Source organism: Solea senegalensis, linkage group LG9 (assembly GCF_019176455.1).
Source record: "Solea senegalensis isolate Sse05_10M linkage group LG9, IFAPA_SoseM_1, whole genome shotgun sequence".
Classification (NCBI taxonomy): Eukaryota; Metazoa; Chordata; class Actinopteri; order Pleuronectiformes; family Soleidae; genus Solea; species Solea senegalensis.
Window position 1 is genome coordinate 3022713 of NC_058029.1, and position 27127 is coordinate 3049839.

General features: G+C 40.4%; 3 protein-coding genes across 4 annotated transcripts; all 3 read right to left on the reverse strand.

Annotated features, from left to right (window-relative positions):
* Positions 1–164: 164 nt before the first annotated feature.
* On the reverse strand, positions 165–5479 carry LOC122774452 (H-2 class II histocompatibility antigen, E-S beta chain-like). Its single transcript, XM_044033743.1, has 5 exons — positions 4688–5479; positions 3369–3647; positions 3006–3287; positions 1372–1483; positions 165–1082 (listed from the first exon to the last, which is right to left on the reverse strand). The coding sequence occupies exons 1-5, from the start codon at positions 4749–4751 to the stop codon at positions 1022–1024; spliced, it is 798 nt and encodes a 265-aa protein (XP_043889678.1). The 5' UTR covers positions 4752–5479; the 3' UTR covers positions 165–1021.
* Positions 5361–13113, reverse strand: LOC122774451 (H-2 class II histocompatibility antigen, A-U alpha chain-like). Its single transcript, XM_044033742.1, has 4 exons — positions 12969–13113; positions 11656–11913; positions 8237–8521; positions 5361–5958 (listed from the first exon to the last, which is right to left on the reverse strand). The coding sequence occupies exons 1-4, from the start codon at positions 13024–13026 to the stop codon at positions 5828–5830; spliced, it is 732 nt and encodes a 243-aa protein (XP_043889677.1). The 5' UTR covers positions 13027–13113; the 3' UTR covers positions 5361–5827.
* Positions 13114–13759: 646 nt separating this feature from the next.
* On the reverse strand, positions 13760–25395 carry brd2b (bromodomain containing 2b). 2 transcript variants are annotated; one of them, XM_044033741.1, is made up of 12 exons: positions 25275–25395; positions 20515–20803; positions 19833–19970; positions 19450–19591; positions 19142–19305; positions 18253–18780; positions 17645–17773; positions 17321–17554; positions 16963–17216; positions 16558–16877; positions 16309–16437; positions 13760–15841 (listed from the first exon to the last, which is right to left on the reverse strand). In XM_044033741.1, exons 1-12 carry the CDS (start codon positions 25304–25306, stop codon positions 15708–15710), a joined length of 2493 nt encoding a protein of 830 aa, XP_043889676.1. In that variant the 5' UTR covers positions 25307–25395; the 3' UTR covers positions 13760–15707. The 2 variants fall into 2 exon arrangements, with proteins under 2 accessions (XP_043889676.1, XP_043889675.1); XM_044033740.1 differs by having other exon boundaries at positions 17309–17554.
* Between the last annotated feature and the right edge of the window lie 1732 nt (positions 25396–27127).

Genomic DNA, 27127 nt, shown 5'->3' on the forward strand with positions numbered 1-27127 from the left:
TCCCATCTGCGTTTTCTGCACATTATTACTATTGTTGTTGTTATTATAAAAGAAGAAGAAGAAGAAGAACAGAACTTTCAGGATTTATGTGGACAAAGTTTTTGGGACAGGATTAAACACTTGAGGGCTTGAAAATTAAATAATACACAAACTACGAAAGGAAATAATACTGCATTTGTTTATTAAAGATATAGAAGATATCATTTAAAGCAGCACTACGCATTGTATAAATAAACTTAAATAAATTACATTGGTGGGTGAAAGGTGGAGTCACACCCTGGACAGGTCGCCAAGTCATCGCATAACAAACACAGAGGCCAGAGTGTCCGATTAACCGCTGCATGTTTTTGGACTGTGGGAGGAAACCAGAGAAACCGGAGAAAACCCACAAGCACACAGGGAGAACATGGAAACTCTACACTGAAAGGCCCACGGATCTGAACCCGTGAACCTTCTTGCTGTGAGGCAACAATGGTAGTCACTTAGCAGGACTGTAGCTAAACAAGCTCCGTGTTTGTCGTTAAACTTTCAGCCAAAATGATAAAAATGTCACTTCTCCCCTTGTTTGTTAATCAAGTGGTTTGATACTGAAGTGTTTGTGTTAATATTCTGAACAAAATACTGATGATATTCAGCTGCTTTGGTCCTCACTAAAGCGTGTACTTGCATTTATGTCTTTGTGAGGTCCACAAAACGTACAAACCTGTCTTTGTGGGGACAGTTTATTCCTGTCCCACAACTTGAAAGTGCTATTCAGGGTTAAGAACTGGTTTTAGGTTAAGGGTTAGGGTTAAGCACGTAGTTGTGATGGTTGAGGTTAGGGTAAGCGGGCAGTGTGTGTTTGTGCGTTCAGCTTCCCCAGTGAACACACCCCCATGATTTGAAATACTAACTTTTAAACAACTGTTCGAAGGGTTTTAAACTAGTAAAAGTAGTTTGTAACACATTTTCCTTTGGGGGGGAGAAAGATATATTCTCCATCAGATCACATCTGCTCCTGTTAAAGCATTCGTACCAAAAACTACAAGTCCGAATGATACGACGATGTTTGTTCCCGTCGACCAACTGGGCTGAAGTCAAACCTGGAAAACAAAGGAGACAACGTCATAAAATGGCCTTCAACCCAAGATGGTGGACTTCCTGTTGGGTTTGGATCATGGTCATAATGCATTTTTTTCTTCATCCCGACCTCCTACACATGTGCACCAATTTTCGTGCATGTACAATAATTGTGCAGACTTATTGGCCCCTCCCACTTCCATTTCATGACGTTGCAACCTGTCACAAAAACAGTCTTTTTTCCCCATTTTCCATTTTCCCTGATAAATAAAATCAACAAATAAAACATCACTGTCACTGACGTCCACACACCTTTGTTTCCACCAGTAGTAAACTCCTCCGCCGACAGCTACGGTGAAGCCAACGAAGAAGGAGATGGTGCCCAGCACCACCTTCAGGTATTTAGCATCCAGTGCAAACGTGTCTGTGAGAGGCAACATTCACAGTGTCATCTTTGGTGCAGGAGTGTGAGTGGTTTCCAAACTTAATTTTGTGGCTCTTGCCTTAAGTACATATGAAAGTCTACAAAAACCAAACTTTTTTGTGTAGGAAATTCAATTTCTGCCCATAAATCCTCAAATGCTACACACTGGGCCTTTAAATGAATAAAAAATAAATCAAAAGTTCTCAACGCGGCCAACTTTTTCTTATTGGTTTTACTAAGACAGTGCCTTTTACTCCTCACATTGTTCTGAATTTCAGCACTTTCCCACAGTGTCAGAGCTCCTCACGCTCACAAAACTCACATGACAACACAGCTGACAAACCCAGCCATTGTTCCTTCTACGCCGCTCTTCAATATTCTATCACTCAACACTGAGCGGGGTAACACTTGTGGCATGTTTGGACTGAAAAGCAGCAGCCATGCATTTGAAAAATGAAGGCAAACTAACGCGAGCAGGCAGGCGCGGGATCCAGCTGGAACACTGTGGCTACTGCGACACGAGAGACGAGGTGGTGAGGAGGAGGAGCTGGATGGCTGGTATGAAGACTAATGAGGGAACGAGGAGCAGGTGAGCAGGTGTGAGTGGAGAACAGACAAATGCCGAGTGGCCGGGAGGACAAAAGGTTTTGAAAGAATCCCAGAGAAACGCAGCTGTCATTCACCTCCAAAGCTCGGTGGTAGATCCTGGGAGTAGCAACATCTGGTTCCGTCTCGGTTTCCCTCTCCTCATCACAAAAAACAATTATAATAAAGTCACTATGATCACACTCGGAGATGAATAATCAAGCAAACGTTTAAGACGTTTAATAGCATCCAACCCCGATTTATAGCTATATTCTAAATAATCCCCACATGACCATCCATATAATGCCACAACATGAGCTTCTCATCAATCCCATATCACATAGACACAGCATTGTATTCCAGTAAATGCTGAGGTTTCATCTTTAAAGTGATCGTTTGGTTGTTTTTGTGTGGTTTTATGGAGGAGCTGAGACATGTTCAGAAATGCCTGAGCTGTGCACGCCCCCTGCTGGCCCTTTTTAGCCACTTAAACATAGGCTTGCCTTCTTTAAACTACTCCTCCCTAAGTCTAAGATGTCTCAAGAACATGTCTGAGAGCTGATCTTAGAGCTTGTCAGCCTTTTTCTGACTGGGAAATTAAGTTTGTAAACCGCTCACTCTCCTGCACCAAAGTCCATAGAGAAAATCACTGTTTTTAGCTCACAGAAACTAAACGGTTCCTATTCAACTGCTGCCTTGTTTGGTTAGATTGTATCACTCTGGCAAATCTGAACAAAGCAGTAAATCTACCAGTCACAGAATAACTCATTTGAACTTACTGATGGAGGCACCAGTGGATTAACAAGTCTGTGATGTGAAATTGCTCTTTGTCTCTACGGGATTTGGTGCAGGGGAGTGAGCGGTTTACAAACTTGAGTTTCCAGTCAAAAATGTGGACTGATTAACTGCGAGATGTGGTAAATGGGTATTTTCGTACCCCAGTCCACCTCCAGGCTCTCTGTCAGACTGCTGTGGTCCACCCTACAGGTCACACGCTCCCCTCTCTTTGGTATCAGCTCCAGGTACGCGTGCAGCTGGAAGGTCCAGTCCTCGTTGGCCAGGACGTCTGTGAAGGACACGTCGGTGATGATCTCCGTCCCGTCCCTCAGCCAAGTCACCTCCAAGTCTTGAGGGTAGAACCCCATAACACTGCACTCGATTACATTCCGCTCTCCGTAGTCAACCGGCTTGGTCTGGTGGACCCTAACTGTCGGCGGCACTTCAGTGTCGAGACAATAAGAGCAAAAAGATTAAGCAATTTAAGCCCACTATTGCAAAAGTAGAAAACAGGGAACCTCACCTTGCCTTTCCAGCGTGCTCCTTCTGAAGAGTCTTGCGTTGTATCTGCAAAGCGTCTCCACTTCAGCGCGTCTTAAGGCCATTTTCCAGGCCTGCTTGTTGTAATGTTTCGCAGCTCTTATGCCGTTTTCATCAAAGCCGACATATTTCCCAATCCGAGAGTCATACATGTTCTCAAGCTTCTTGTTGACTATGTTTTTCACAAAGTAGACCATGTCGGCGATGTCCTCACCATACTCGCAGTCGCCTATCATCTGATCCACGACTCTAAGAGTAAGACCTGTAACAGAAATGTTTCATTATTGATGAAGGAAAGCTTTGTGCTGCTAGGAAATATTTGGCAAAGCTTGATCTTCAGCTGGTATTGTTAACCATGGCTACTATGACTAGCCTGAGATACCTTTACGTTCATCAACGCAGTCAACTCCAGTTGGCGTCATTCCCAAATGGAAATGAAAGGCACCAATAGCAGCATATAGCTGGCTAGTGTTAGTTCTGATTAGCTAACACTAGCTAGCTTTGTGTTAGCTCTGATTAGCTAACACTAGCCAGCTATGTGTTAGTAGCCTTCAAAAACCAGGTAAGACGGAGTATTGAGAGTGATTTATATTTCTTATTAATCTAAATTGTTGTTAGAAAATACGGAAGCGCATTGCATTCACTTGAAAAAAACCATTTCGTTTGTTATTCGAAGTAATTATTTCTGTTTTTCTGAGTCATTTTTTTTCATGGTTGGTTTTTCGGAGTAATTTTTTTCCTGATTTACTGAATCATTTATTGTCGACTTTACGCAGGCACCCGAGGACTTTGCGGTTGTTGTTCACAAGGAAAGCTCATTCAGATCTGTTATACATATCAATGTTTCTCCAGGATCTATGTGGTGACGCAAGAGATGATCAGGAGAAAATATGGGAGTCACTTGCAGGTTGGAGGTTCCGTGAGAGTTCTCGATAATTTAGGAAAAAAATTACTCTGAAAAACAGGGGAAAAAACAGGAAACAAAATGAGTCAGAAAAACAGAAAAAAAAATATTCAAAAAGTGAGTTGAGTTTTGTTTTTGTTTTTTTCAAATGAATGCAATGCGCTTCCATAAGGAAATCACCAGCTTCTCACTCAAGCTTCTCTGAGGAAGCATGGGTTAATTTACAGAGGCACAAATGAGCCATGTTAAGATGAAACGCGATGAAAATTGTGACATAGCATGTTGGACGTCTGAAAAATAGTGATAGATTTATTTCCAAAAAGTGCAAGTTATGACATAATATATGAATAAAAGTGAGTAAGTAACAAAAATGAGTAAGAGTACAAGAGGAAACCTACCTGTTGGTGCAGTGAACAACAGAACAGCAGTGACTGCGAGACTGCACAGAAAATAAAGTCCCATCGTTATTTCAACACTGAAAACTATAGAGTAAAATTAGACTTGCTGGCTACGGCAGAAAAAACCTATTCAAGCTCCGACATAAAGTATATCCGTGTGTCTTTGAGAAGTTCATGTTGTAAACATTCTGGCATGAGCTCTGATGAACAGGTTTTTCAGGTTTAATCAAACCTGATCAAGTTCACAACTGGAGCTCTCTCAGCAGTTCTTTGCAGGAACAAAAACAAAGATGACGTCAGTCCGGTACTGTGTTTTCGTGCGATGGCGGCCACTCAAACCACCGCCACTTCTCTAAACTAACGTGTCACTCAGCATTTGTTCCCTCTGCTCTGTAATCTGAGCAGTTACAGGATTAATCCTGTAGACATGTACTTTTACTGCGAAAAAAAATCAAAGCTGTTTTGTCAGCCTTTCAGATGTAAAAAATAAAATAAATGCATCAATCATTCGAATCCACACGCTTGCATATTAAAATGTGGCAGCTGTCTCCATCCATCACTGTGAAGAAAATTAAATTCAGGCCAGAGCCACATAATTCCAGCACAGGTAGTTCATCCACAGTCTGTGCCGGCGTTAAAACACGAGTTAATAACCACACACGAAAAAGAAAAAAACAAAACAAAAAAGGGATTTCCTTTATTTTAAAGTCTTAGGCACAAAGAGGAACTGATATTTTCAACTTCCCTTCATGTTCAAATGAAAAACACTGGGAGCTACAAAGCCATTCATTGTGCTACAATATTACCCAAATATGGGTAATTATTAGAATACACACACTCGGCTGAGCACCAGAGTCAACATATTATAAATTCTCCAATTTATGCTCAATGTTATCCTGTGAGATTCTGGTCCACACTGACGTGACTGCGTCATGTTTTCTGCATCCCAGATGATTCAGAAAACACCCGGCTTCAGAGAATGTCGTTTAGAACACAGCTGATTTGTGTAGGAATGGAGTTTTCACGTTGCTCACACTGCCGTGTTCCACCCTGAACACTTACCAACACGGAAAAGCAAAGAAAGAAAAAACGCAATCACATATCTGACATCCAGATTCAGGTGTTTGTTTTGAAGCCGTGTTACGCCCGACAGGACTTGTTGGCTTTCCTGATGAACCAGAGTCCAATGACAATTCCCGTCAGGCCCAGGATCACACCACAGACGCACAACGCTGTCTCTCTGTTCTGGGTGTTTGGATGTACTTCAACCTCTGCAGAAAACACACACACACAAAAGGTATGAGAGAGGTTTTTTTTTTTTCCTTATGCACATGGTGAAGCTGCCTGAGATCAACATTTTGTTTTCATAAAACTCTATGAAATCCAGCTGCACAAATGCTGGATCAATTTTGAAGACTTTGGAGGCAGGGACAGTAGCTCATATTTACCTCCTTCATATGGTTAAATGGTCCCCACTGGAAGACATGCTGCAAGAGATACTGTTCTGATTGCTACACACTCTGCAAGAACAATTTGTTATTTTTCTCGAGGTGACAAGAACAAGAACAAAGTAAGTTCTGGCCAGGACATTTCGTACTTCACGAGAAACCCAAGTGCAGAACTCCTGGGAAAATCCTCGCTCATTTCAGCCGTGGGAGAGACACCAAATTTGTATGTACAGGCCTTATAGATGCTGCTTCCTGAGTGTGGTTTTATGTTCGCGGCTACAGTTCATTGCCATAAAAAAAAAACATGGAACTATATACTATTAAATGACCTGACAAAAGAAACAGTCTATATCTAAAATTGGACTAAAACTATCACATACAGAAATGACTAAAATGCGTCTAAAACTATCACATATAGAAATGACTAAAATGCGTCTAAAACTATCACATATAGAAATGACTAAAATGCGCCTAAAACATATAGAAATGACTAAAATTCGTCTAAAACTATCACATATAGAAATGACTCAAACGTGACTAAAACTATCACATATAGAAATTACTAAAATGTGACTAAAACTATTAAAATGTGACTAAAACTATCACATATAGAAATGACTAAAACGGGACTAAAAATATCACATATAGAAATGACTAAAATATGACTATAAAAAAGACTAAAATGTGACAAACTATCACATATAGAAAAGACTAAAACGTGACTAAAACTATCACATATAGAAAAGACTAAAATGTGACTAAAACTATCACATATAGAAATGACTAAAATGTGACTAAAACTATCACATATAGAAATGACTAAAATGTGACTAAAACTATCACACATAAAAATGACTAAAACGTGACTAAAACTATCACATATAGAAAAGACTAAGAATTGGACTAAAACTATCACATAGAAATGACTAAACTGACTAAAACTATCACATTTAGAAATGACTAAAACGTGACTAAAACTATCACATATAGAAATAACTAAAACGTGACTGAATCTATCACATATAGAAATAAGTGAAACGTGACTAAAACTATCACATATAGAAAAGACTAAAATGTGACTAAAACTATCACACATAAAAATGACTAAAATGTGACTAAAACTATCACATAGAAAAGACTAAAATTGGACTAAAACTATCACATAGAAATGACTAAAAAGCTATCACATATAAAAGACTAAAAGACTAAAACTATCACATATAGAAAATAAAACTATCATATAGAAAAGACTAAAATGTGACTAAAACTATCACATATAAAACCACATATAGAAATGACTGACTAAAACTATCACATATAAAGAAAAGACATAAAAATGTGACTAAAACTATCACATATAGAAATGACTAAAATGTGACTAAAACTATCACATATAAAATGACTAAAATGTGACTAAAAAACTATCACATATAGAAATGACTAAAATGTGACTAAAACTATCACACATAAAAATGACTAAAACGTGACTAAAACTATCACACATAAAAATAACTAAAACGTGACTGAATCTATCACATATAGAAATAAGTAAAACGTAACTAAAACTATCACATATAGAAAAGACTAAAATGTGACTAAAACTATCACATAAAATGACTAAAATGTGACTAAAACTATAAAAGACTAAATTGGACTAAAACTATCACATAGAAATGACTAAAGCATTGACTAAAACTATCACATATAGAAAAGACTAAAATGTGACTAAAACTATCACATATAGAAAAGACTAAAATGTGACTAAAACTATCACATATAGAAAAGACTAAAATGTGACTAAAAACTATCACATATGTGACTAAAATGGGACTAAAACTATCACATATAGAAAAGACTAAAATGTGACTAAAACTATCACATATAGAAATGACTAAAACTTGACTGAATCTATCACATATATAAATGAGTAAAATGTGACTAAAACTATCACACATAAAAATGACTAAAATGTGACTAAAACTAATAAGCGTTTTACTCCAAAAGACTAAAACTGAGACTAAATCTAGAATGGCTGCCAAAAACAACACTGCTTGCTGGGTGACGCCACATACACTGCTCAGAACAATTATGAATGACGTACCCCAGAACTTGGTGAGAGGCTCCTGCAGGCTGATGTGGTCCACGCTGCAGGAGTAGATGTCAGACGCCTCTGGAGTGAAGTTCAGGTAGGCGGAGGTACGGAAGCCGAAGTCGCTGTTAGAGTAGTACTGACGCCTTCTGACCACGCCCTCGTCCACATGCTCTCCATTCCTGGTCCACGTGATTTCGACTTCAGGCGGGTGGAAGTTGTCGACGAAGCAGATGAGCACGTTGGGAACCCCAAGCTCAATGTGCTGCTTCGTATAGATCATGGAGGTCGGACTGTCTGTGGATGAAGGAGTAGAGGGTTGAAGTCATTTATACAGTATATCTGTAGTGTCTCATGAACAGAGAGAAGTGTTTCAGAGACGCACATTCATCCAGTATCGTGTCGCGCCTGCTAATTAATGTAAACGCCTCAGCACCGCACAATAAACATGAAAGACACACCTGAAACACTGACAGTACAAGCATGATTACACACCCAGGGAGGTTAATCACTGCTCACAGGAAGGTCTTTGTATTTATTTTTCTCTTCAGAACACACACACACACACACACACACCCACCCACCAACATTCTTCTCATTAACTTGTGTTTAATAACACTGCTTCATCTCACCCATTACACTGAGGTAGTTTCTTTATGTTTTAAAAGGGAGGGGTGTAGGCTGGTGTTTCCACCGGCTCACCTCGGCACGGCACGGTTACATTGTGTTACCATTAGCATAGTACCTGGTATCAGGTCCTTTTTTTTAGTGCCTGCTCTGGTGAGTAGGTACTATGCGTGACATCGTCAGTGGTCACAGGAAGAGACGAACAATGCCGAACTGTAGATCAGTTGAAAAGACTTAACGATCCTAAAAACGTGGGTTAATGCCCAAAAATTACCAGGGAAATGTCTAAAATCTCAATATTTAACAGAGGAGTCTGGTAGTACTGAAGTACTGAACACATAGTTTGAATGAACTGATTCTAACGATTCAGTTACACTGAAAACAACTGCTTTACAAGTCACTCGTCACCTGTGTCGCATGTGAAATAAAGTCACGGCAGTTTCATGCAGCCGTGCAGCCCACGTTCAGTAGGTACTATTTTAAAGTGGAAAACCAACCTAAACCGTGCCGAGGCGAGACGAGCTGGGACCATAGTGGAAAAGGGCCCTTAGTTTCAGCTGAGGAAAGATGATGAAATGAATGTTCTTAAGACTTAGGACAGTAATTATCACAATGTCATTTTCTTCAAAAGCAACATACTGTGCACTGCAAAAAAAAACAACCTTAAAGATATAACGTACAGTATATCCAGCTTATTCAAACGGTGGCCTATGGTCCCACCGGAAAACCAAAAAACATAGAAAAACACATTTCCCTGTCCCTCAAAAATTCCTACATTCATTTTTCCCATTGCCGGTTCCTCAGATTCTGTTGTTTTATTATTTTTGAATGCACTTTTTGTCTGCGTCCGGTCCGGCTAAGTTTATCGGTTTGAAAACTGAGTTTGTAATTGCTGTTTAGCACCAGAACTGACTCATTTCTTCAGCTTTCATTCATTCCTCTTCATCTTTAATTACATGAAAATAATTAGCGGTATTATCAGTAACTGCTTTGTCACCAGTTTGATTTATAATTTAACAGGTACTATTTGAATCACCTGACACAGATGGTGATCTTCTTCCTGGAAACCATGTTCAAGAATACAATAAGCACTTTGTTAAAACGCAAATATCCGATCAGTCAGTCTCAGTTCAGACTGAGCATCAGAATGAGGAAGAAAGGTGATTTAAGTAACTTTGAACGTTGGTTTGAGTATTTCTGAAACGTCTTTTGCCCTGTGTCAGCTGGAACTGGCACCATGACTCTCCTGCCACGAGTTCGCTTTCCTCTGTACCTAATAAAGCGGCCGGTGAGTGTAAATGCAATGTTAGGAGGTGATAAAGTACATGCTTGGTATTTCAATATTAGGTTTGCCTTCCTCTGGCCCTCCAGTCTCTTAAAAAAGCAATAATTTTTGGTTTAAGTCACTTTGGATAAAAGTGTCTGCTAAATGACATGTAATGTAATGTAATGTAATGTAAAATAATAAAACATTGTTTCCCAGTGTTTGTGGATCGCGGCCAAGACGGGACTGCTGTCAATTTTCAGACGTCTTCAGTTGTTGGCAGTTCCACCGTAACGTGGTTTCCACTGTGAACAGGTTCATATGGTTTCGTTTCAAATCATCACCGCTTGTGTGCTGCAGAAGTCCAATGTTCTCAGAAATCTGATTTGATTCCTCTTCAGATTTACTGTGTTAGCCTTGGAAGAGGGCCGACCCCACAGGTTGGGAACCGTCATGCTAAACTGCACAAATAAGATTAAGGAAATAAAAATAAAAACAGATCATAGTTTTAACTGTTTAAGCTGTTTTCTTCATGAACAGAAACAATGTAACATTATTTGTATCAATGACCCGACAGTGGGAGCGCTTGTATACAACACAAGGATCCCACACCTTTGACATCAAATTCAAGGACTTTTCCAGGACAAATTCCTTCAAATTCAAGGACTGAATGTACAGTCAAAACTTAAGATGGGAGGGCAACTTGTAAGAAAGTCTTTGTCCATCTGCATCTGAAGTGATTAACAAGCAATGCAGGGCGTGAAACAGCAGGTGGCGTCGTAACAAACAAAGGGAGACATTTAACTAAATATCAACTTCACTTCTTTCTTGCGCAAAAACTAAAGCACTTTCAATGACTGCATGTCTATTTAGGGCGGATTTCAAAGACTTTAAAGGGCCTGGAATCTTTTTCTTTCAAGGTTTCACTTCGGAAACTTTTTTCTCAGACGCTTTTTGTGTTTTCGCTCATACTCCAACTGCGTTCCGTTTAAAGTCAAACGTCCGGATTCCGATTGACGTCACCTCCGAAGTTGACCGCGCTCCCGTCGAGAGGTCGTAAGACGTTTGCAGCAGCACAGTTTAAACGTGTTAAATAAAATCAACAAACACATTAAACAAAGAGAAATGTCCAATCCAACTTTACTTGTTAAGCACTTTAAACAAACCACAGTGGACCAAAGTGCTGTACAGAGTAAAGAAAAGACATAAGTAAACGGCTTAAAATAAATTAAAAATCGTAAAAACACAATAAAAGTAAGTCTATGTGAGGAAGAGGAGGTTGATGAGAGAGCAAATTATCTTAGTGGGAATAATAATCTGCCTCCTGTGAAAAGTCTATTTAGATGAGATTTAATCTACTCTGCTGTAGTTCTAAAACCAGACTCTCTTTCACTCATTTCCAGCTCGTTACTTTTGGTTTTCTTGGAATTATTATAAATCCACAGTTATACAGCGCTGTAAAAAGCAGAAGTATCAAAAGACAAAAAACACCTTAGCTTCAAAAGTCCAAGGAAAGAGAAACACCAAGCGTTCAACTCACCTATGACCTCTGGAGGGTGATCTTCCCGCTTCGCGATAATGCCAAGATTGTACTTGCAGGTGCCCAGGTCCAAGTACGCATCACTTCGCAGGTGAGGATCAGGGGTCCACTGCTGGGAAAACTCCGGGAGGCGCGGGATTACAGTGAAGTTAGGGGGATCCACGTGGAGGAGCTGATCGCCGTCGTACTCGATATCCCACTGACCGTCGTCCGGCTCGTCCCTCTGACAGAAGACCAGGAAGCGAAGCAAGTGTTTGCCTGCGGGGGAAGACGAACTGCGTGAGTTCGCAATGATGCACCGATAAACTGCACGGAAGATGTTAACGTGACGTTCCGTTATGCGGAATGTGCCGTCCTAGTGATTTATTGCCACAAGGGGGAGTCGTTCTACATTCTCATGATTTATCTTATTTTTCTTGTCAACTGGTGGCGCTGTTTTCTTGGCATCTGTGATTTGCTCGTCTATTGCCACTTCTTTTTGGGGCCATTTTAAAAAGGTGCAAAGCAGCGATTGCTAAAGTGTGCACCATGTGGTGCCCTTGTGGTCTCTTGAGGTACTGCAGGTAGGCCTTTTTTTTTTAAATTTCCCGTTTTATTATTAAGATTTAAATAATACAATATGTATTACTATTTTAGCAAATTTGCAACTATCGTGGATGTTTTATGATTCATGGATAATTTATAGCACGTATCGTTTGTACCGTAGATATGCAGATAGGCCTGATTTTAAAGTTTAAAATCATTCTTTTCCACAGGTTTATGAGATAAATGTCAATATGCATTGAAATACTTGATCTTATAGTCCTGAGTGTTGTTTCAGAACTTGAAATGGGCTGGGACGTTGTTCAGTTTTGTATATATTGTGCTTACAGGTTTAGTTCATTTTTTAGCTCTTTTTTTTAATATCGTATACATTATATTTCTTTGCCAAGTCTATTTTTGTTGACGTTTATCTGCCTTTTGGGTTTTTTCAGCCTTTTAATTCTCCGACTCTGTGAGCCCTGCACAAGAATCCCCAGACTGTCTGTGCAGAAAGGGCAAATAAACATTTTTGAACACATAAGTAGTAAACAAACTGCTACTGTTGTGTCTTTGGCTCCATAATCTACAGGCAGCTCAAATAAAACGTAAAAACAGTTAAAAGATGATTGAGATTTGTAAATCCATCAGTGTTTTAAAGTACAAGGAGTCTCTACTACATAAAAAATCCTCAATATAGCGACACAGTCTGGTTTCATGTTAATGTGAAGGCAAAACTTAAATGCCTTCCTGGCAATCAGTGTGTGTGTGTGTGTGTGTGTGTGTAAACATACCTCGACAGCATATAGGAATATAAATAAGCAGCAGCAGCAGGAACAGATTCTTCGACATGTTGAATTTCAGGTAGTGCAATAAAAAGCAGTGCAGATGCAGCTTGTCCCTCCCACACGTCACTGCTGCTCTTATGGTCTGAGGGCAAATGACAACAACAAGCCAATCGAGGCACAGCAAGTGTCCACATTGAGAACAGGGTGATTTAAACATGACTGACTGCTGCCACCTACTGGAGCAAAGCAGCAGTCACACAAGGGTGTCACTCATTCACATATTTAGATTTGCATTAAAGTGAGAACAAAAACATAAGAAATATCCATACGTCAGGAGTACAATACAAAAATTAAACTTAAATTCCATTTTTTTTGGTCCAAATACAGATAAAACTTACAATATTAATACTTACTAGGACTGCACAGTGTCATGATGGGGCCCTCGCATCCCCACGCAATTCGGGGAGTGCAGTGTTCCCTGAGCTCACTTGAATCTGCAAAACCTTTTGACACCCTTTTGCCTCTGATGCGTCTCACTCATTTACCAGAATTCCTTTTTGTTGAGTTTTATGCACATTAACAGACAGAACAATGATCTGAAGGATAACGATAGGTCCCCAATAGGAGCCGTTTTGGCCCCTGCCATCCGTGGCTCCGGCCCTAATAAATAATAATGTTACATAGACAATTCAGCAGAGAGGGTGTCTGACATTTTGTTGAATAAACAAAAGAGGTGCCACATTTAAAAGGAGAAGTGAACAGTTACAGATAAAAAAAAAAACATGTGCTAGGCCCTCTGGCATCAACAGATCTTTATGTAATTGAACATTCACAAACACGGTCCTTCCCTCAGAGCCCGGGAATGTGTTTTATCAATGTGAACAGACACTTTACATGTTTGTTTTAGGCTGCATTTACACCGCACAACATATACCTGATGTTATCTGGCAACCTGCTTGTGACTCATATCAGAAATCTGCATTTACTGTATCCAGGTTGGGAGACAACCTGGGTGCTGAAAGTACAATAGTTAGGCAGACGTGACAGTACAAGTACAGACAATACTGCTTTAAATGGGTCGCCGCTGCAGCCAATCCCAGCTGGCATTGGGTGAAAGGCACCTATGGTCAAGTTCTAGGACAGAAAACTCGTGATAGCCACAAAGTCAAAGTACAGAAGTGAATATTTTAATAAACATAGTTATGTGAAATAAAAGGTTGTTGGTTTTGTTTTGATTTTTTTTTTTTTGTTTTTTTTTAAATCACGTCTTGAGAAGCAGCGATGCTGATGTGAACGCTCATCAGGAAACAACTAAAACAGTTCAACTGGAATGAGAGAATGACGGCACGTTAAAAAAAAAAAAACAACTGAAAAGGGAAGTGACTGAACAGCAGAAATACAATAGTTTGAGCAACATACAGCAAATACAGTTGAAGTATATACAAGCATATCTTCTTCCACTGGACATTCAACGAGAGCTGTAACTATGTGTGAACTCTGGAGGACTCTGGAGGGGGAAACCCCTGCAGCGTTTACTGGTTTTTCCGGAGCAGCCAATGGACTTTAATTTATTTTATTAAATAAGTTTTCCTCAAGTGCTACAGATTCATCGACAAAGACACGCTGCAGTGCTGCTTCCACTGCTCGAGGAGATTCGTGTGCGGAGTCAGGAAACAACCTGCAGTTTAATCCGATCGACATTCAGCCGCCTGAAAAGAAACTAACAAATACTGCGGACGCAGTACTTCCAGTCCGACCAGTCAGTCATAAAACGGCCGACGACAAGGTTGTGGACGAACGTTGACGCCATAGAAATCTATACGAAAGAGATTTAAGTAACTTAAGTGCAAATTCTGTTACAGTATGTTTTAAAAGGTAATTATATACTGTATTATTAAATCCTACGTGTTTTCAAAACTCAAACGATGACATGTTGTTAAACGGGCTGAAGCACAAGGCTCAAAACTGAGGAGAATATATGTAAACGGAACATTATCCAGAAACTAAAAAAGTTGCAACCAACTTTTAACGTTTAACCTGAACATGGGTTGAATTTCTTGAGCTCTTTTATCTTCAATCCCGTAAATTCTTCCTAAAACATTCCTAACAGTTACTGACAATCTGGATAATTAAGGCTGAGTCTATCAGAGTCGGTCTAAAAGTTAAGAGCAACAGAAGGCCGGGGTTATGCTTTTTTTTCTTTGTTTTTAAGATCAAAACAAAGACTTTCTGACCAAAAAAGTTACTGGTTTTCAAATCCCAGTAACATCGGAGGAAATGTGGGTGAAGAAAAGCAAATAAATAAAGACTCTAACTCGCAGTGTAAAGAGCCAGCCAAAGCGGATCTGGAGTACGGCCCGTCTTTCCACATCCACATTTTTTTATATTACTCCACTTCCCTCTTTGGGGATCGCCATAAAATTCTTCTTTATAAAAGAAACATAAATTTGTACAAGTATTTACAAAGTCGCGGAAGAGGGTGGAAACAAGGCATTTAGTGTTTGGGTTCTATATCGATCCACAGAGACTTTGTTTCACATCCCTCAGTCCCACATTCAAAACATTTTAGTGTTGTTTTCATTTTCTTTTACTCTTTTTGTCTTTTTTTCCTCCTTTTTTTTTTTTTTTTTTTTAACTGTGGTGTCTGATGATTCAGCCCACTACAGTTTCAGGGTGTGTTGTGTCCTGGGCCAGCCCAAGTCCCTGAGTTAATAACGTTTTCGCTCTCCGCTGGCGCTGAGGATTTCACCCCGAGTCCGAGTCGCTCGTGTCCGAGGAGGACGATGAAGAGGAGGAGGAGGAAGACGAGTCGGAGCTGGAGCTGCTGCCGCTGAGGCGCGAGGGCTGCGTGTGAGTCTCTGCCGTACTGGGCTTCTCCACTGGGGAGAGGGGGGAAGAGACGAGAGCAGAGGAAACGAGGAGTCAAGTACAGTAAACAAGAGTAAGAACAGAGTACAGTAAACAAGAGGAGACCACACAAAAGTAGACAAGAGTTGAGTAGAAGACAATTTGAGTTGAGTAAAAAAGAAGACAAGAGTTGGATAGACAAAAAGAGTAGAAGACAAAAGACGACAAGGGTAGATGAGAAGAAGGGAGGACAAAAGAAGACAAGAGTAGGGAGGACGAAAGAAGACAAGGGTAGATAAGACAAGAATAAGGAGGACAAAAGACAACAAGAGTTGAGTAGACGAGAAGAAGGGAGGACAACAGTAGAGAAGTTCTACAGGTTCAAGACATGAGAGGAAAGCTCTTCTGTCCTTGTGCATCACTGGACACATCATTTAAACATGTCGAGCAGCAGAAGCATAAATCTGACTTTAAAGGACACACAGGTGGACATGCTCACCTTTAGGTTTAGCAGGTTTCTTGACCGAGTTCAGCTGTCCACTGACGTCCTGCAGCCGCTTCTCCAGCTCCCTTCTCTTCTCCAGAGTCAGTTCCTCTTTAGACTTGCCAGCGACGCCTTTCTTTGCGGCTGCGAGTGGAAACAACGAGGAGAGAGCCGTTACACACCTGACACACACACACACGTACGTTCATTCAGCGCCCGGTGTTTTGTGCCAGTGTGAGTTTTCGGTGGACGTTTTTGCTCGACCTTGCTCGGTGTAAGGTTTCCGCGGCTTCTTCCTCAGACAGGTCATGACGTAGCGCTCCAGCTCTTTCAGCGTCGACGGCTTCAGCGTCTCGAAGTCGATCTCGATCTCCTCTGGGTTGGTGTCCCTCAGCGACGGCTCCCTGGACTGGATGATGTGGACCACGCGTCCCAGCTTCTCCCCCGGCAGCTTGTTGATGTCGAGGCTCAGCTGGCGCTTTTCGTCGTAGGTCATGGGCACGATCTCCTCCTCCTCCTCCGAGTCGTAGTGCGGCAGCATGGAAGTGGCCACTGGGGGAGGGTAGAACGGCTTCTTGGCGGGTCTGAGGAGTTTGACAGAAGAGGACATCAGAACACAGTAACCAAAAATGAGGGTTAAAGAGACGAGAAATGTATTCTACTACTCACTTGCTGGTCTTGTTGCTCTTCTTCCCCTGGCTTTTCTTTGGCTGCGAGACACCTGCTTTGACAGATTTGCTCTTCAGTATCTTGCTGGGCATCTTCCACTCCTCGGAGCCAGCCCTGCTCCGGATGCCTCGACTTCTCTTCTCCAGCTTCTTCTTTTTCTTCTTCTCCTTTTTGTCTTTCTTTTCCTTTTTCTTCTTGGTTTTGACGATGGGACCTTGAGAGAGGGCTGCCAGCTGCTCGTGCATGGCTCGCAGCTGAGAGATTTAAAAAATGAATAGTGTTAACAAACCATGAAACGTGTTGCAATAGAGGTGAGTGGATGAAGAGATGGCGCTCTGGGTCTTACTTGTGTGCACACCTGATCCTGTAACTCAGCCAGGCGATGCGCCCGCTCTTCCTCGCTGTCCGAGCTCGGGCTGCTCTCGCTCTCCTCGCTCTCACTGCTGGGCTCGCTCTCTGAGGTGGAAGACGACGAGGAGGACGAGGAGGAGGAGGACGACGAAGAGGACGTCGGGTGGCCGCTCAATGACATGGCCGTGTGGTCCATGTGTGGTTCGTCGGGCATCTTTGCAAAACGGAACTCAAACACGTCCTGAGGCGAGGCCAAAATCAAAAGAGTGAGAAATGCAAATGTTCCACCACATAGTCGAGTTTATTTGAATATTCGAAAACCTCGGCTCACCTGCAGCTTCCGCGCCATGCCCACAACATCATGGTCTGGTGGGTTGTACTTGTAGCAGTTAGAGAACATGAGTCGGACATCGCTAGCAAACTGCTGAGCATCCCTGTATTCACGACAGTCCATTTTCCTCTGAAAATAAATTGGGGGAAAATTATTACTCTCATGTTTTTTAATTAACTTTTATTTTATATCATCAGTTATTAAAGCATTAGTGGACAGAGTCACAAGAGAAACTGATCGAGTCTCATCCACAGATCAGTAACTAGATTTTTTAGTATGTTTTTGTCCAACCCTCTTTTAGATTAGCATAAACAGATGTTACCAATGGTGGAAGAATACAATTTCCAGTGAAGGAACAGTGATTAAATGAGCAACCAATAGGGGAACAAAGCTGGAAACAGAGCCTGAAGGAAATTTTAAAAAAGTCCAGTTCTAACTCAGATCTCTTGACTGACATTATGCTGAAAGTATATTACGGAGTTATTGATCAATAACAGCAACAATAGGTCACCTACCCCTGCTTTGCTGACAGTGTAATGGACATTTTTAACAACACATTGTGAAATTCAAATGATTATTAAAACCAGTAAGAGTACAAGAAGTGTCACCTTGATGGTGCTGAGGTCCATGGGACACTTGATGATATCATGGTAGTCATGAAGTCCCAGAGCAGTGGCGTCCACAGGCGTGTAGAAGGGCCAGGCAGACGCTGCATGTTTCTTTGATAACATGTCCTTCAGCAGGCCGCTGCAGTACCGCAGCTGCGGGCTGAGTTTGCTCTTCTTCAAGGTCTGAGGCTGGACAGAGTCGGGCAAGTCCTTCTTTGGGGGTTTGATGGGACGTCCGCTGCCGACTCTGCGTCCCCCGCCGGCCATCATAGGCTGGAGAAGGACGGGGCCTCCGGGGCTCCTGACGAGGCCCATCCCTGGTGGAGTGTCCAAACTCATGCCACCCATGGAGGAAATAGAGTGCATAGAGGTGTCGTGAACTTGGCCGCCGTGTCCTCCTTTCCCTAATCCGACCATGTGTGTCGGTCCAGACATGCCCACGCCCGACATGCCCACGCCCGACATGCCCACTGTTAAACCCATGGTGGATGGGGTGGTGGTATCCGCCTTTCGTTTTACACCTTTCTTCTACAGAAAGAAAGACATTAGTCACTGTGGTTACGATATTGTGGCTTTTGATTCATCTCGGCTTGCAATTTGAAACCAAATCCGAGTCCAAACAGTTCAATAATAAAGAATGGACAGAATCGCCCAACTTAAACATTACTGGACACCATTTATGGTCCGTCTCTCCTTTGCATTAAGTGTCTTCACTGCATACCGCATATATTTTTAATAAAAATAATCTGTAATCTAAATTTTTAACACAAAAACCTGCACAACAGGTTTGTGTGTGGCTCGGTCTTGGTTCAGACCGATGAATGTGATTTGAGCTCTAATCTGCAGCAATTTTGACGATGGGTATTGTGCTTTTACGCGTTATGCGTACCTTGGTTGTGGGCTGTGTCGGGGGCAGGCCCATGATGTTGGCGGGAGGCAGGCTTTTGGTCAACACAGTCTGGGGAGAGTTGGCTAGCATGGACTCGCTCGTGTCCGAGGAAGACGGAGAGTAAGCCGACTGCGACACCGCTGGCACCTGCTGAGCCCTCGATACTGAGACATAAAGTAGAGTCAACTTTTTATGTTATTGTTGTTTCAAAACACAGCGACACATCGACGGGGAAACAACATTGAAATTTGTCATGGAGAACCCTGGTACGACAATGACAAACAAGAAAGACCTTATCATTTACTTACCACTAGATTTGCGACCTCTTCCTTTGTTTTTGCTTCGGGGAGCAGGAGGAGGAAGCTCGAGTTCCTCCTCAGGCATCTGTGCCACCTTCTGAAGGAAGATCTTCTCCAAGGACTGGGCCATTACCACGATGTCATCCGTCGGCTTGGCGTGAAAACAGTTGTTGAAGACATTAAGTACAGTACAGGAAAAGCGTTCATTAGTTATTAAGTATTGTAGCTTTTTAAAGGAACTCATGAACTGGCTTGTTTGAAAGTAAACACAGCTACTACAACTTTGAGCGTTATCAAAAACACTGCTGTGACTGAGATCATATTATAGATTTCACTAGGAGAAATTAAGAAGAATGAGTGAATAAACATCAGTTTTCGTCCTTTTAACCCACCTTGTTGTAGATGTAGCAGTTGGTGAACATTGTGTTGAAGTCCTGTATGCACTCACTCGCACTGCGGTAGAAGCTGTTCTCCAGGCGCTTTTTAATGGTCCCCATGTCCATTGGTTGTTTAATAATTTTATGGTAATCCTAAAAAAAAAACAAAAAAAAACCAGAGAGAATGTTTTTAATGACTGGAGCTACATCAATTATATAAGGAATAAAGAAGTAGAACTTTCAAAATTATTGAAAAATGTAAAAGGAAACACGTTTGATAACAGTTATCCTGCCTAATTGAAACCTCTCAAATGCATCATTCAAAAACATTTGTTTTTTAAAAAAGACAAAGACATAATTTCCTGGGAAATGCATAGTAATTTGCCAAAATATAGCATGGCTGCAACTATTATTCATATATTAAAATAATTTCCAACTATTTTAGTGAGGGGTTTTATAATCTAAACCAGTTTTCAGATTTTTCAGCCTCTTATTAAATGTCAATATTTTCAGATTCTTGACTCCATATAACAAAGGAATAATTAAAACTGCATATTTTGGATTATGGGCAACACAAACAAAACAACCCACACATAATACAAGACAATAATTGACATATTAATATAATTACTATGAAAATAATTGTTAGTTGCAGCGCTAAAATACAGATTAACTTCAAATTTAAACTATGACCCACCGGGAGGTTCAGCCTGTAGGCATCGACAGGCTCATGGAAAGGCCAGGCAAAGTGGTGTCTCCACAGAGACTTCACCACGGCCTTCTGGAGGTACTGCAGCTGGTTGGTCATGCGGCCTGGTCGGCCGGGATCCTTGGTGGGGGGCTGTGGTGGGGCGGGGGGGCCCTGGGGCATCATGTGTGGCAGGGAGGGGCTCTCAAAGTCCTCGTACAGTAGGGAGGGCTTGCGAATGCGTTTGCCAGAGCTGGTGTGTTGGTCCATTCCGCTACTGGACAACCCGACCAGAGAGCTGGAGGAAAAGATAAAACACCCTGCACTATAAATGTGAACACAGGAGAAAGATTAATAGAAAGAGCAATTTTACTTTTCGTACACACAGAGATCCACACAGAAAGAGATGCCTGCTAGTGAAGGAAGTTGACTGAACTACTGCCTGACTTCTTCTACTTTATCCACTGATGCAACAATCAATTCCAATCCTCCATGCACTAATATCAACACACAACCTCACGGAAAAAGTTATGCAACACATATGACCTGTGAAACTGTGTCTCCCTGCCTCCATGTCAGTCAAACCACATCTATTCTAGAAGACTAGGGTTCTATCAGCAGCTTGCCACTTTTAGCACAGTCATGGGAACCATCATTGCAAGGACCCCGAACAGTTAAGAAGACAAATATACACACATATATGTATATATTTATATACATTTGCTGCTCCACACAGTTCGAAGCTCCCAATCACGGTTCAAAGCTCTTGATTTCCAGCACTGTTCTTGTTCTCCCTTCTTCTAATACGTTCTTCAGCACAGGAATACAAAGCATCCCATTACAGATCAAAGCCCTTTTTCTTCTAGAAAACTTTCTGTCTTCTTCTAATATTTCCAGCAGGCTGCTCACTGAGAGCGCGGTCTGAGCTGATGGTAGAACAATTGACTATGTAGACTTTATGCACTTTGATACTGTTGAAAAGCCTTTTATCTCAAACCCTACCAACAATAAACCAAGAAAATTAAATGTCTGACAAACAGAATTTTTTTTTTTTAAAAAAAGAGAAAAAAAATCATTGGACGTTGGGGTTCAATAGCTAATCCACAAATGACGAGAAAACACCCAGATGGTCTGTACTAGTGTGGACAATGGCCGACCTGCGGCTTCTGTGCCTTCTCTTGAAATCAATTTCCTACGTTAAGAAGAATTATCACCTGAACATTCAGGCACATGTGGTACTTCTCCAAGCAACTTCTTCTGCAAATAATTTCAGGCAGGCAACTTCTTAATCACAGTTTAAGACAGTTCCTCTTCTTATTCGAATAATTTCTGCTGGCTGCACATCGAGACGTCGATCTCTATGCAAGATTTTTAAAGGATAGTAACGATGTGCGACGGGAGCTTTGAAGACCTTTGAACAGTGTGGAAAGAACTGGAACTGGAACTGTCTTTGATCTGTGATGGGAGGCTTTGTAGTTTTGTGCCGAAATAACCAATACAAGAGAACAGTGGATTATAATCCAGAAGGATTAAGGAATGAGGCAAGAATGATTGATTTGTGTTAAAGGACTTTGAACTGTGATTGAAGAAAATATGTAATTAGCCTCTCTGTGTGCTCCCTTTTTAATCCTGTACATTTTTTTTTTGTTTAATCTTAAATTGATTCACAATTTAAGATAAAAAATGTGATAAAATGCACAAAGTTTAAAAATACTTAAATTCATTCAAACAAGGGCTGCAACTAACGCTAATTTTGTTAATCTATCGATCTAATGATAATTTTCTTGATTAATTGATTGGTTGTTTGTTCCAAAAAAAAAATCATAAAGTTTGTCTTAATAATACAGTAAAACAACAATTAATTTAGTTTAATTAGTAATTGATTTATCGTAACAGCCCTTTTTGTGCTTTAAAAGTAAACATTTCAGTATCAAATAACAGTCATTGAAAAGAAATTATACAAACTATCTGGTTTAATGTCCTACATTAAAAAAAGAAATACATGTTATCAATACCACTGCCAATAACTTTGACTATTGCATTTTGGTGTTGCAAATACAGCTCGCCTCCAGTGTCTTCAGTTGGACACCCACAGCTGAAGACTGGCCACACAGAAATAACAATTTTCACATAAGGAACGAAGAGCAAATACAAAAAGGAAGGGTATGCAGATCTTAGGACTCTAATGAGTCTGTACATGTACTATATACATAAGTGGAGGAGAAAGTGTCTCACCAAGCAGAGCACGTGGACCAGATTTAGATAGTCAAATCTCACCCCACAGATCAGGACACACACCTGACCCACTGACAGACAAACTGTGGTAACACAAAGAGCAACTCAGTCGCATTTGTGTTTATTGCTCAGTGTGTAAATTTTAATTTGCCACAAGAAAAAAAAAAAACAAATTTTATTGTTATTTTAAGAGCACAAGTTTGAGCAATCTGCAGATTATGTCAAATAAAACCTTGATCCATAAACCACCAATAAAAGATAATGATTATAAATACTTGGGAAACATTGAGAAACATGCTGAGCCCTTCTTGTTCTCAGTGATGTTTTTTTCACAGTAACAGGCGTTGCATGTTGTTTAACTGCTCTGAATTTATGCTGAAAATGACACACGACACTCCTTTGTCTGCTTGGAACAGTGTTGTGAGGCATTTATGGTACCTGTACCATCTATGTTGCCGATGCAGGTCTTCTCAGCTTTATGAATCTGCCTGCTGGAAAACGTTTTTTTTTTGTGTTAAGTGCTACACTGAGCTGAATTGTCATAGATTATACTTGGGCTGCAACAACTAATCGATTATTAATTGATTTACTAGATTAACCAGCAACTATTTCGATAATCGATTAATAAAAGGTTTGAGTCTTTTTTTTTCTATAATATAACAACTTTTCTGATAATTCAGGTTCTTAAATGTGAATATTTTCTGGTTTCTTTGCTCCACATGACAACTAAATCAGTAAAATCTAGTAACTTTGGATTGTGGACAAAATAAAATCATCATCATTTTGAGGTTCAGAGAAACATTCTGTGGACAAATCAACTAATCTAAAAAATAATCTCAGTTATGAAAATAATGGTTAGTTGCAGCCCTAGATAACATTACAGTTGTCCTGTGCACTTGAGATCAGCACAACACAGATGTAGGCAAAAATCATAAGTGACAAATGTCACTTCATTACGAAGAAAGGGGACATTTGTCTTCCGTTTATTTCATTAGTTAAAGTGCAAGCGATATAAACATTTGTTGATTAAGTTTAATAAAATCTTGAATCATTAAGAGATACTTGAGTTAATGTCTTCCTGATTTGGCATACCACAACATAACCCATACAGACTTAAGGGGGAAAAAAAACTTAAATTTGTTGACGGAACAAAAACATCAATTACTACCTGTATTGCTGTGATGTTTAACCCAAAATCTGTTAATAAGTAGAATTTTTAAATAAATCTGATGATGCACGTTTTCTCATTGCAATTATTATCATCTATTTATTCTCAATTATCTGTCTTAAATGTGTCAAAATACCATACAAGGACATAAAATTAAAGAAAATTCTTAATGGAAAGTTACTGGCCAAACAAAACTAGCATCTACATTGATGTTGCTATTCAAGCAGTCTTTCTATTATATTTTTCAATATATAGCACAGCCATAGTCATACACCTCAGTGTATTCATAATCACATTAGCATCACCACATGCTACTTGGGGGGGAAAACAGAAGAATCTGCTGAGTCCTCTCTTCTTCGACCTTGTGATGTAAACACACGGCTCCACAGTGAGTAGCGTTGCCATTTAATCTTGCCCTGAATCAACGTGTGCTAATGTTAAAACGCAAAACAACTCTCAACGCTTGAGCCCGCAGACCACAGGAAGGGGACAGGCGTTCAGCAACACATCCTTTTATTTACTTATAACCCAGCAGCAGCTGCAGAGGTTCGCGTGGTTTGGAAGCCCCGCCCCTCACTGTTTGTAAACATTGCCGCAACGAGTGGCCAATATTTTCTGTCCAAAAACGCACAACTAAATAAATAATGAAGCTTTAAAATGTAGTTATAAAAAGATCAACACACTGAACGTTCAGTAGACCCAAGTCATTTTGCCACAGCCGGCGTTTACTAACCAGATGCCACAAACAGTCATTGGAAATAATCATATATATATATATATATATATATATATATATATATATATATATATATACATACATACATACATACATATACATATATATACACATACACACACATATATATATAAATAAATAAATATACACATATATACACACATATATATACATTTATATGTTTTAATAGGAAATAAATCCCGTATAAGCATAGAGAGCATTGCATTAGCAAACATATTTCTGTTGTGATGACCACCGGAGGAGCGGGGTGAGCATTAGCTGGATGTCTTTTCAATGAATGACAGCGAGCCGGTGGGGGAGCCGCCGGCTGACTGAGCCGGAGAATATGCAACCGTGAAAAACCTTCCCCGCCTAGACACCGTTATGCAGCTAAAAGCTAAACTAACACATATATTAAAACAAGTCTATACACTTACAAAGCCTGCAGTGACGTTCGGTAATAAAATAATAAACAAACAAAACAAGCTAGCTGTGCAAGCTAGCGTTGTCACCAATAAGCTAACGGCGAAGATGACATTAAACATTATTCCCCATCCTCCGGTTCCGAGTCACAGCAGCGTTTTCAAAGCATATGTCGTCATTCTGGCCACAAAGCACCGCAGACGTTACCTGTCGTGAGGCGAGTTGATGGCCGCTTCCATCGGGTTGAAGGCGGAGTTTTAGTCTCGGTCCAATTTCACCAGCGATGTTGTTGTTGTTGTTGTACTCCCAGCGAGACGCGGATGAGCTCCTCCGCACCGAAATGGCGACGCTATGCTTCCGCTTAACGCTATATAAACCCACCACGTGGCAATGCCCCGTATTTCCGGTGACGTTTGGGACGAGTCTGCTCTCCGATTGGCTCCTGCGAACGTCTGTCGCACAGAGCACCCGCCCCCTCAATCCCCTGTCGGTACATGTTGTTCTCCGTCATGTTTTGTGAATACAATGGCAGCCGGCAGCAGCAAGCCGTTTTAACGTCGCGATACAGGATATTTACTACCGATATCTGCTACGTCTACGATACGATAACTTCTAACAGTAGTCAAAACTACAGTTATAGATACCCGTAATTCAGTTTTTACTAGTACGAGTCAAACTACCTTTGCTATTCATGTGCTTAGGGGGCTTGCATGGCAAGCCTTTTTAACATTTAAGTTAAGTTTGATGATCTGGAATTGCCGTCACAGAAATTTTTGACTAGTAATGATTTCATTTTGACTAGTATGAATTGTAATCAAAACTACAGTTCCCTAATTCAGTTTTTACAAGTCTAAATTACCTTTGCCATTAATTTGTATGGGGTAATTGGGCTTTGTCATTTATATCGACAATTCAGTTGTGGATATCCACAATTCCGAATCTCTTAAAACCAGAAATCTAAAGTTTCAGAAATCTACACTGTCATTATGACTAGTCACAATTCAAAGTTCGAGATATCTACAACTTCAATTCTGACTATCTGAAACTTTCAAATTCAAGATTTCTAAAAAGGACAATATAGATATCTTCAAATTGGCAATAATTAAAGATATCCCAAACTTGAATTTTGAAGAGTCAAAATTACATCGCAGATATCTGTAATTAATGGTAATTTCTGGACGGTCAAACTTGGCGATTCATTGTTAAAAGGCGTCGCACTACATTCAACTAGCAACACAAAACGAAGAGTTTGGCTCGAAATTATCTTCAAATATAGATAGTTTTAACATTTAATGCCTAAATAAAAACAGCAGATCATTTTGACATTTTAATTTAATTATAATTATTACAATTTTGTTACCTTTTGAATAGCTATAATGTAAGTCAGAATCGTTTTTTTGAATTATATGAGAGTATCTACAATTTGAATTCACATGTCTACAATTACATCATGACTACTACAGTATTTCTCAAAATTACCACACATCCATCCATCATCTACTGCTTTATCCTCCGCTGGAGGATCGTGGGGGGTGCTGTGCCAATCTCATCTGACATAGGGCGGGGTTACAACCCTGGACAGTTCGCCAGTCCATCGCAGGGCCACACACATAGAGACAAACTACCATTCACTCTCACATTCACACCTATGGTCAATTTAGAGTGGCCAATTTACCAAATCTCAAAATTACCAATATACCAAAATGTAACCACTCAATAGGTGGTAGACTGTAGACGCTAATACTTGGGAGGCGAATACTGTAGGAAATATTTTATTCATTCAAATAACAGAGTGATCAACACAAGGAAAGGGACGGTGGGGACAAAACATTGGACAGATGATAAATAAATACACTAATAGTATTTAGAAACACCAAATTTAAAAGAAACAAAATATTACAACATGAAATTTGTTTCTATGTTTATCTACATCTACAGTGCATGACGCAAAAATAGTGCACAACGATCATCAAGTACATAAAGCCGGTTCTGGCCAACCTGCCGTTATTATGGAAGCGGACGATGACAAAAGAGTATGCTAATGGTAGGCAAATAGAAAA